General features: G+C 43.9%; 1 protein-coding gene across 4 annotated transcripts; it reads right to left on the bottom strand.

Annotated features, from left to right (window-relative positions):
* Window positions 1-3,365: 3,365 nt before the first annotated feature.
* Window positions 3,366-11,549, bottom strand: LOC120724510 (ras association domain-containing protein 8-like). 4 transcript variants are annotated; one of them, XM_040016732.1, is made up of 5 exons: window positions 11,085-11,548; window positions 6,651-6,779; window positions 5,760-6,401; window positions 5,411-5,667; window positions 3,366-4,292 (listed from the first exon to the last, which is right to left on the bottom strand). In XM_040016732.1, the coding sequence occupies exons 2-5, from the start codon at window positions 6,751-6,753 to the stop codon at window positions 4,140-4,142; spliced, it is 1,155 nt and encodes a 384-aa protein (XP_039872666.1). In that variant the 5' UTR covers window positions 6,754-6,779; window positions 11,085-11,548; the 3' UTR covers window positions 3,366-4,139. The 4 variants fall into 4 exon arrangements, with proteins under 4 accessions (XP_039872666.1, XP_039872665.1, XP_039872667.1 ...); XM_040016731.1 differs by having other exon boundaries at window positions 5,405-5,667; window positions 11,085-11,547; XM_040016733.1 differs by having other exon boundaries at window positions 4,158-4,287; window positions 5,405-5,667; window positions 11,085-11,549.

The raw sequence follows: 11,549 nt of genomic DNA, 5'->3' as shown, positions 1-11,549 counted from the left end.
AAAAAACGGCACCATCACAATAAACTAGCTAGCAGTAGATATCAGTAGATACTAAATAATAAACGATATTGTGCAGCACGCAAGATAGACAACGCACAATGTGCTTTGAGGCAGCAGCCAAGAAAGCTGTAGCCCGCGTCTGTGAATACCCGTGTGTACACCTGTGTGCATACCTGTGTGGATCAGCATGTTTGCATTCCAAAGGTTTCTCCATGTAATGATCTGCTAGGGAGTGTGGGGAGCCACAGCCCCGTCCTCCAGGGCATGAAGCAGGTATGGAGGAGATCAAAACTCCAGACATCCAGAGGCCCCCAGAACACAAGAGACCAAGGAAGACCAACAGAGGGGCAGCCGCGCCACTGTCCCAGTAAGAGCTGAGGAGAGTCCCAGATGAGGGCTCACTCAGCAGCCGCGGAGCAGAAGCCAGGGGGAGTTGCAGTGACGCGCCCGTGAGCTCCGCCGGCAGCCAGCTGTGCCTGAGTGACCGAGCCCCAGGCCGAGAGGCCGGGGGCACCCCACCTCCGAAGTGGCCCGAGCGAGCCCCAGGCTCCAGGCCCCGATAAGCGGCCGCCAAGGAGTGAGCCGGTGTGTACCCGGACGCCCACCCCCAGACACAAAGAACCACCAACGCACCGACACCTGAGGGAGTCCGCCACTGGCAGGGGAAGTGGTGGTGGGTGGAGATAGGCCTCCAAACCTTGGAGGGCCTGAGATGTCCCCAGAGAGGTGGCGTCTGATACCCAACCTGACATATAGACACAGACATACAGGCACACACATATACAAACATCCATTCCCACCCTCATGCGCTCATATGCACTTACTCCACACTCACCCAACGTGGAGACAGACATAAAGAGACGCTGTACACACGGTCACACTCCCCAAGCGTACTCTACAAACCGGGTCTAGGTACCCTTGCCCCTGGAGGGGGGAACTGCACCCAGACCCAGGTGGTGTTACCCTTTTCCCTGCGGTGGGGAGAGGCAGACCGCCACGACTCCGCAGCAGCAGGGAGGCCCCACACTCCAGACCGCAGTCAGACGGCCAACTCCTCCTCCTAGCCCCCCCGCTCCAGCAGGCCGCAGAGAACGGGGGTGAGAGAAGACTCCAAACCTCCCTCCACCCGCTCATTGTAGTGTTGATGCATGTGTGTTCTAAGGTGCATTTAAAACCCAGGAGGGCATGGAGCTACCTGCCAGAGAGCAGCAGGTAAGCGCATAGTCCCTCCTGCTAGCCCTCAATGTCTACGTGTATTCAAAATTGAGAGGTGGGCAACGACGCCAGGGGTGGGGTGTACACCCTGATGGTAATTTGGACTCCGTGTATCGTGCCCACCCCCAAGATCCTATATGTATGCGTAATGAGAGTGTGAGTAATGTGAATGTCTAAGTTGTGGGATAAAATTGAGGCAGAGGCAGCCAGAAGGGGACGGGGGGGGGGGGGGGGGGGGGGTAGCCTCCTCTGCACCCTGGTGACATACCCCTACTCCAAGGCCCTACATGTGTGGGTGGTTGTGGTGGAGCGGGAAGAGGGAGGCAGCTGGAGATGGGGAGGGAAGGAAGGGAGGGGCAGGTGACCCCTCCCTGGGGCCAGCTCCCCCGCTGACCCCAGTAGGCACTCCCATACTCCGCGACCCGCCAGGGAAAGGGGGCCCAGGCCCATCCAGACTGGGGCCCAGCGCAGCAGCGCCCCCCGGCCCCACAGAGCCCGGGACAGTCCACCCAACCCCACCACAGAGAAAACTGCACCCACCCCACCATCCATTCATCTTCCAGACTACATGAGACAATAGACGCCCAGGCTGAGATCTTCCTCCACCTCTCCTGTATCTCCCCCTCCTGCAGAGAGTTCCTGAGGAGAGGAAAGCTCCTGCAAGGTGTGACAATCTCCCCCACCAGTTGAAGAGCCCCCCAGGCGGCTCGACGCACCGGCGGCACCCTGCGCCAGGGATGGGCCCCCATGCACCCACCCGCCCACAACCCCGGCGACACACAAACCAGGACCCAAGGCCCCGAGGCCCGGTCAGGGCCCCAGCCCAGAGACGGAGCGCCCCCAGAACCTCACGCCCATCCCGGACCCACCCAGGGGCAGACAGGCTACCAGGTCAGTAACCCACGTCCGTCAGCACAGACCCTCCCCTAATTATTATTATTATTATTATTATTATTATTATTGTAAAGTTCCTATTAATGCCTTCTTTCCTGATCACAGGCCCAACACTACATGTTGGACAGCTGTTTGTTTGTGTGCTTTTTCTGAGATGAAAGATGTTATTTCTTGTATTTGTGCGTTCCATCACAAACATGTTTTTGAATATTGTATAGATCCCTTCTTGTGTTGTTGACGTCCCTTCTTCTGCCACATTTGTTGGATCTGGCTGCTTATAATTCTTTGAACGTGAGCGTTGCAAACTTCCACCTTTGCTTAATGTTTTTTGTTGTCTGCATTTTCTTTTTTATAAAATTTGTCTTATGGAGATCCCAAGTGCTCCCCTGTCTGTGTACTATTTGGCTGATGATTCCTATTGTTCTCCAAACAGAAAATCTAACCCCACTTGTACAGTATACCTCCTAAGCCTAGCTTGTGCTCTTTTGTAATTAATAATTATTTCTATTCAGCGGTGCTTTTACTATGTCTGCTCTTTACTACCTTGCTACACTGCTCATTCCACCAAGCACTCCTTTGAACCCTGCCCCCCCTCCTTGTAATTGTTTTTTCTGCAGCCTGTATCCTTTTCAAGCTTTTTGTTAAAAACCTCCACACTTATATTCTCCCTAAGAAGTTCTTCACACCAAGTCTTGCTTAACACTTTAAACTGCTCCACCAAAATTCAATTCGTGCTCTGTGCAACATTTCTTCCTGAATTTCTATACCTACATTAATTTAACCTTAATATAAGGTAAGGGTCATTATCAGTGTTGCAATATCTTATATTTCTAATGATGTCAATGTTACAATTTTTGTGCTTTCCAGTATTTTGTAAACTACTATATACTCAGCAAGAGCCATTCAGTTCATCACTGCCCATATTATATCTAACTGACGGCCTGTTCAGGGTCTACCCCTGCAATCTTTAAGAAAGGGGATACTTTTTTATTTATAGGCTCGGCTGAGTACAGTTGTGTAATAGCCTGTGGCAGTTCCTACAGTCTGTGATGATCCATTCCTGTATGAACACTAATTACAAATGCATGTGCTTTGCTTTCCGAGTGAGCGCAGCCTTGGCTGTTGGGGTTGAAGATCTGTTCATGGATGAGCCTTTGGGGCCCTCTGGTGGAGCAAAGGCAAACAGTGACACGAGATGATGAAGAAGCACGTATTAATAACATAATTAGAGTCATGTGATTGAATACAAACAGTAGTTATAGTCAGTGGCATCAGCTTTATTTCAGACACTGGCAGTCAGAAAGAAAGCTACTTGTGTCTCCTTCATTATACACAAGTAATCACGCCACATATTTGACTTGGCAGACTTTTACGCCTTTCTGACAGGACGCCCGAGGGACTTGTGTCTCCTCCACATATTTACACTGTGGAGCCACGAGTGTAAATATTGGCAGTTACACATACAGAGGCATACGAGTGACATTTTTGAGGTCATGTATTTCTTACAGTCTATGTCCTGCAGACGAAAGTGAAATACCAGGGTCAGATATCAGCTATATTGTTGGACAAATAAGGTGGTTTTTTACCACATTTTAGAGGAAATGTGGTACATTTGACTCCAGCAGTCATGTGACAGCTTAAGTGTTACATTTTTGATTAGAATGAGCTTTAATAAAAGTCAAATCTCAAAGACAGTCAGGAACAAAGGCCTGGCTGGAGAGATGTGATGAACACAGTCAAAGGGAGAAATGTGATGATGTGTGACAAACTGACTGAAAATACACTCAGGGTGGGAACGAGCTGCAGATCGAAAGGAGTGAGATGAGGTACCAGGTGTGGAAGGAAATACTTTTAAAATAAAACAGGAAATAAATAACATATAAAAGTCCTAATAAAATCCAACATCGTGGCAATAAATTTACATTAAATATGGCACAAACATAAAATGGTATTGTAGACAAAAGATGTAATGTCTCGTCTTCTTCTTCATTTTGTTGCAGTCGCTGGAGTGAACAGCTCCCGCTCTGTTTCTACTCCCTAATGCCAGCGTTATTAAGGTAAACATCGTTGACTGGTAGGTTTGTCTGCTCCGTCTGTGAGGTCACACCGGTCTGCTGGATGAACTGCTGCAAGTTACATTGCCTCAGCTCTTTGTTCAGCTCCTCAATAATCTCCAGTCTGTCCTAGAAGACACAACGGGTATTATATTACCGGAGAACATTGTATCCACGAGCTGATATATCTTACTGTTCTTCAGGGCTGCATCGTTGCCTCCGCTACTAAAAATACAGCAGTGCATCTTTAGTCACACCTTTGCACCAAATGAGACACAATTCAAAAGAATGGAGTGATGACCTGTCCTCCTCCCTCCCTGGAAGGCATTGCAAATGCTCAGTACCATCCCAGAGCCAGAAGTATTATCCAAGACCTGTTTGACCTGCTGCCCTCAGCAGGCACTAAAGTCGTCACCAGCTTCTTTCCTAAAATGTTGTTTGGAATCAACTCAAACTCCAAAATCCACATGGCTCTTATGCAACTTTTACAGTCTGCAGTAACATCACTGGTTTAATAACTAAAACTTTCAGCTCAACAGTCAGTTTCTTAACATTATACTGATCAATTAAGACTTTTCCTTCATTTGAGTTAATTAAAGTCCTTAGTTTTTGTTATCAGTGGCTCCACAGAGTACTTGGTGGTGTAAAAACACATGCCCACATTGAATTTGCAGATTAACCCTTTTGTTTTTTGGTTAACACCAACTACTTTGCAAATGTGTTAATTACTGCTTAAAAGTATTATTTCAGTGCTCTCATTTCCACTGTTTCAGTTTCTGTGTGTGTCTGATCTCACCTTGTTACCGGGTGTGGTGAGGATTATTGGAAAAGTGTGATCCTTTTCAGGCTATTATTCATGCATTCAGAAAAAAGCAGGAGGACGGAGGATTAATGCAAAGACCAACAAAAACCTGTCTGTCAGCTTTAGCCTGCACTTTCCCATTTACAGTGTCTTTTGCCAGTTGGGCGTGTCTGGAAAGTTTCAAGTGTGCAGTGGCAAATTTTTCTCATGTCAGCTATAATATTACGCAGCATTATGTATCATACTTTTCTTTCATTTCATCATCTCATATTAGCTCTATAATGGATCTAGCTAATATCAACCCTGATGTGTTTTTGCTTCCTGTCACAACAAATATCGATTGTCAGCACATCTTCCCTAAAGCTGCTGAAACAAGTCTTACAGTAGTTTTTGTGAGATCAACCCTTCAGTTTAGGTAGAAATGATTGAAGAATTATACCTTTACCCTTTCCTCAGCCGTTTCCATCTCCTGCTGTAACTCAGCCAGTCTTACATCGAGTTCTTCTCCTAGCTGCAGGCGGTTGTGGAGCTCCTGCTTCAGGGACTTCAGGGACTCATCTTGCTGTGCTGTCAGAGAACTTTGCATTTGGACGCTGACTTGCAGGTCCTCTTCTAGATGTGCAGAACGGGTTTGGAGTGTAGTGATTTCGTAACTTTGATCGTTTATGGATGAATGAATCTGATCCAGGCGCCTGTGCATACCTGTTGATAACAGTGTTAATGGTTTTTGTTTTAGAAATGCAATCTGGAATGCACCAAAAATGTTGGGAATGTAAACAGATATGAGCACATACCTTGTTCTCTTTCCATCTCTGCCTGTAATGCTTTCTCCCAGTCTTCCGTCTGCATCAGCTCTACCTCATTCTGTCTCACTCTCCACTGCAGTTCCTCCAGTTCTTCAGCAAAAGCCAGACTTACTTCAGGAGATGACCACTTCTGCTCCCATAACTCAGTCTCTCTTTCCAGATCTTGAAGCTGAATCTCCAGATCCTGTAGTCTTCTCTGTTGCTGCAGAATATCCCTAAACACCTCGTCTTTGGGGTAAGAAGGATTTGTCTTCATGGAGTTCACAGGGTCTAGGAAAGATACCGGTGAGGCCCTCAGTTCTGGTGAGGATCTGGGAGATCGAGACCAGTCCTTCTTTGGTTTATTCCTTTTGGGAAGTGTTGAGGGACCCAGACTAAATGTCAGAGCCTTTTGTGGCTCTCTGCGTTTGAGGGGCTCTGGTTCTGAGGGTCTGGAAAGTGGAAGATGTCTCTCGTTGGCGAAGGTGTCTGGACCCTCGGTGAGGCTCGGGCCGGTCCTCCGCAGAATGAACTGGACCTCTGTGGCCAACTGTCCCAGCTGAGCCAGGTGCTGCAGTGGACAATCATCAGCAACCAAGTGTCTCTCATTCCCTCGTAACTTCAAAATGAGAATGTAACGACCTGTCTGACCTGAGCAGGGATACATAAAGGCTTAGTTTTTAACTGATCAACATATTGCTAATAACATGAAATTCAAATATCAGCTGAATGTGGTGCAGAGTGTAATTTACATTTTTAGTCCTCCTAAAATGTCTGTATGTAATGTTTGTAGTTTGGTGTTCACAACTGCAAACACCAAACTAACACCATTCTGATAACAAAGTAATTCGGTGAGCGTAAAATGAGAATTTTCATTGTTAGTCAGACTGAGAGACTTACCGATTGCTTGTGCGAGAGCTATGACGACATCCTGACAGGAAGTGTTTAGTGATAGGCCACTAACAACTCTGACCACACCCTCCACCCACACCTTCAGCTCCATTGTTCACACGCAACACCAACTTTTACCTACAGGGTGACACATAAACACATCTGTAAACTACACCAATAAACAGTCAATACATTATAAAAATAAACAGTTGCAGTTTGGCAGTAATGTCAGGCTTCCACAAAGATTAAATGTGTAAGTCTGCTGTCAGAAATACATACGGTAGCTTTGACCTTTATTTGCTACATCTGCTCATAAGGCAAAGTTGCAAACACTGAGTTTGTGTTTTATTGTGCTTAGAGTCTAATAAGTACAAATATCAACAGAACAATTTTCTACATTGTGTTCTGCATTCAAAACTGTTCATAAAAATACTTCCAGCAGAATGATTAATCCATCAGGCATGCTCCCATCCATCCATCTGCTTAACTGCCTATTCAAAATATTGTAATATTTTTCTATATTTTTATGTATAAATATATTTTTGCACTATATATTTGTTAAATTGCAGTTACACTAATCTAATTGTAGTTCTATTTATATTTTATAAGGAACATATGTAACCAATAAAAATAGCAAATCTGCCTTCTCCTATAATCTTTAGAGCACAAATTTATTTGTATGTATCTATTCATGTATACAACATGTTGTATGTGTTTGGTGCTTTGTTTTTGTACCGGCTGAAGGTCTGTTTGACTGAAATGTTGGGATTTAATAAATTAATTGTAGGCAAGATCTATTTTTCTCTCTGATGGACAATTAAAACACTACTTTTTGAAGTATATGAAATAACATACAAGTGGCTTAAGACAGATTAATATTCATTGTTACATATTTATTTTCTTATGGTTTTATTTAAAGTTGTAAAATTACTTATTATTATTATTAGTACGTTTCACTATGAATAGTTGAACTTGATGGACTTTTCCTATTGCAAAACTTTGCTGCCAGTCTTACAAAACTGTTGGAAATGATACCAATTTTGTCCTGTTTGGAAGTTTTAGGTAGTCCCAAGTCACAAACAACAATTCTCAGAAAAATGATGTTGAATTTTATAAGCCAGCACTGGAGGTAACTAGAGGGGTCTGAGACTCTGAGGTGGAGTGCAGGAGTCTGTGGAGAGTGGGCAGGCAGGTTTGTGTCAGCGGGCTGCAGGAGGAGAAACAGGACGACTGTTCCTCCTGAAATCTTGGCTGGGAGCTGGAACCAATTTCACATGGACAAACTGATACCAGCACCCGGGTTTTCTCACACACTCTGCAATTTTTTTGCAAGAACAATAACAACAACAAAGGCTTTGTAGAAGAGCAGCCAGAAGAAGAGTAGCCTGTTTAAAGGTATCTGACTTATATAGCAAATAATTCTCTGTATTTCCACTGACACTGAAAAGGCCAGTTTACACCCTAATGAGACATTCCTCTTATGCTCTAAGACAAATGTAGGAAATACAGACCATTAGAACACATGTTGCTTTCACTTCCTATCACCTGGTAAATGGATGTGTTCGTATATAGCACTTTTTCTACTCGACCTGAGTATCTTGCCCTAACCCATGCAGGAGCCAACAACCAACCACCTTTCGATTAGCAGATGACCAGCTCTGTGCTCTAGCCACCCCCGAACCCACCTGAATATTAACATTTTAAATCATTAATTTAAAAATCCGTCATCAATAAGATCTACACAGACACTGTAAGCTTACCCAGATTCTTTCCTGAAAGCAACTCGTTTGAAATGTAATTGTTAAAAATGCACTCTTTCATGTTGATATTATACAAGTGGTGATCAACGCTGTCCCACTGCTTATTAAAAGATTTAACTGAGTGTATACACTGTATTTTCTCTAATCCTCTGTGGATCGGAGAAAAAAAACATCAAACTTGTGCACTCAGCTCTTTCTGTTTGCTGTACAGTCCTGGAGAACAATTCAAAGACATCATTAAAAGCCCAAAGTTACCATGACATTTATGTCCACGATGTGTGTATGTAAACTTACTCCCAGTTACAGTTGATGGAATTCTACTCAAACTGTTTGTTTTTATCTAATCAGATCAGGGAATCTTTTGCCTCGTAGCTTTTTGCGTCAGTCCTCCTCCATGCAGGTTGCTCAAAGACGTACTGTTCTGTAACCTTTCTTTCACCTCTCCATCCTACTTGCTTGGTTATCCAGTTGGTCTAGGCGGCCAATGTTTTTAAGACTCTGCCTGTTCCAGACTTGTTCAAAACCACACTGCTCTGCAAACACTCAGAGCTCAGTCCTTGATCTGATGCACAATGTAAATTCTGGGACCTTGTATAAACAGGTGCAATGGTTTCTTAATTATGTATAGAAAAAAACATCTAAATTATGACTGGTCATCTGTCTCTTTGCGTTAGCCTAGCAGTGGACTGGAGATCTATCCAGGCAAACTACCAAATGATTAATATTCCTGGTCCTATGTCTGTGAAGGTTCTCAGTCATCCAGGTCTAAGAAGTCTAAGAAGCTTAGAAAGAAAAACATCTGGACTTTTCCTTGAAGACGTTTCACCTCTCATCCGAGAAGCTTCTTCAGGTCTAAGAGCAACTGGTGAGGAGTCCCAGATTTTAAGCCCTATTGGGGTGTCCCCAAGAGGGACATGGACCCCCTATTGAACCTCTACCCAATCACACGAGCCAAGATATGAAAAAAAAAAAACGGGTGTAGGTCACAATCAGCGAAGGTTTTGGGACTCTCCACCAATTGTTCTTAGAACTGAAGAAGCTTCTCGGATGAGAGGTGAAACGTCTTCAAGGAAACTTAAAGAAGTCCAGATGCTTTTCTTTCCAAGCTCCTTAGACATTCCTGGTCCGAGTAAAAAGATGTACTGGGTGGTTTTCGGGTGGTTTGTCAAAGTAGTGTGTTGCTGTACCTCAACAGAAGCTGTTGTTTGACTGTTGTGGGAATATCTAGTTTCCATCGGTTCTTGACGAACTGCATATTACTGTAACATTACATGCCAATAGTGTCAGTTCAGCCAGGAAATCCATAAAAAGTTAATGTCAGTAAAGCCTTTTGTGTTGGGATTGTAATGAGACCGAAAAATCTTCAGGAGGTTTCTGGAGTGACAACAAATATTTTTGGTGAAAATGGGCTGATTTAGGATTGTTAATCCATCATCATCACCGATATTCTGTCACAGGTCAGTTAATTAGACAAAGACCAGCCTTGCAGCCAACAGTGGTGCTACCCGGCACATTCAGTGAACATTAGAGGGTTTTTCCTGGCTAAGATTCCTGTAACGATGCAAATATACATGACTGGTGATTGATACAAAATTGAGTTCCTTACTTAAGACAAGTGTGATAAACTAAAGTGTAATCCATACTGGAGCCAGAGGGAGATTTTTTTTAAACGACTCTATTCTTGTCATATTTTAGGGGAACCCTCAGAGTGAGCAGTTTAACATATGTGCATACTTACATTTCAAACAGGTGTTTGAAGTGTGGGCAGGTTTGTGTTTGTGTCATGTGTTTGCTGGGAAAGACGCGCGGCCTCACTGAGCAGGAATGAAGCAGAACATGTTGACATTCCTGAAAGAGTCAGACTCCTCCCACACATACTCCAGTCTCGGTTTACTAAATTCCACTGCCCAGCATCAGTTTCAGTGTCACCATCATTAAGAAAACAGTAGGTGCTATAACGCCCTTAAAAATACCATGAAACTGATTTTCTTTATGTGGAAAATGCTGATTTTCACTTTTATAAGACCTGTTGGTTCTTGATGGGACACAAATAAATTTTTGCCTAAAGTATCAGCCTCTGTGTTACCTTTTTACCTTTTTTTGTAATGATTGACATTAAATTTTAGTCCACATCCGAAGATTTTGTTCTTGATATAGGATTATTTTGGGGGTCTTTTCAAAGCTATTTTACTTAAGTTAAGCAAATCACAGCTTTGTCTTTGATTTGATAAACATGACAGGACATTTTATGCAAAACAATTTCTAATGCACGGATACAGTTAAATAAAGGAAAAACATTTAGTAGCTGAGTAAGGTGATGATTTCAGAGCCTGTTGGCACTCTCCTCGAGTCTGTAATCCTGCTGAAATGATGGAACATCGTCCTTTCACAGATATTACCCCATTAGCTGTTTTGATGGTGGTGCTGGACAGCACTGTCTAACTATAAATCTCCCACAGGTGTTTAATTTGGGTCGAGAGCTACACACTATAAAGGACATGCCAAATGATTCCCAGCAGTTTTCTCCTCATCAAACCGCTCAGTGAGCTTTTCTGTTAGTTTGTCTCTCATCTGTGTTTCACTTCATTGTTAATCTGTATGGGTAATCTAAAACACTTTATGTGTAAAGCTTTTTAATAATTCAAAACTGAGAGATAAGCAGAGACAAATGTTGTACACTTACCTTCTATTTCAGTTTCTCTCTGTTTCACTGAAGGTCCCGCGGCTGTCAGTCTGTTTCGTGGTCGGCCTGCTGAGCAGCTGAACGGCTGTGACTCAAACACACCTACGGACTCAGCTGAGGAGGAGGAGGAGGAGAAAGAGGAGTGCAGCTGTGGAATGCAGCTCTTCTGGGTGTGCTGCGTGTAATGTGATGTCACTGTGAAAGTACTCGGAGGAAGTAAAGTGCATTTACTGTAGCGGATTTTTTTGTGCCACAATCATCCTGCAGGAAATCACCGGCTTTTGTTCTGAGCTTGTTATCTTTTTCTTTTCAGTCCTTTGTGAAAATGCCTCAAACCACCACTACAAGTTCTCACCAGACAGGTCCACTTGTGCTTACTCATTATTCACTTTTTCCCTAAATTCTACAGCCTGCATCTGCCTGATTGTAACAAAGTCATGTTAAACCCACAGCTTTGAGTTGCAC

This window comes from Simochromis diagramma, unplaced genomic scaffold, assembly GCF_900408965.1.
Source record: "Simochromis diagramma unplaced genomic scaffold, fSimDia1.1 OVJJ01000692.1, whole genome shotgun sequence".
Classification (NCBI taxonomy): Eukaryota; Metazoa; Chordata; class Actinopteri; order Cichliformes; family Cichlidae; genus Simochromis; species Simochromis diagramma.
The sequence above is the reverse complement of the archived record's forward strand: the minus strand, read 5'-3'. Positions and strand labels throughout refer to the sequence as shown.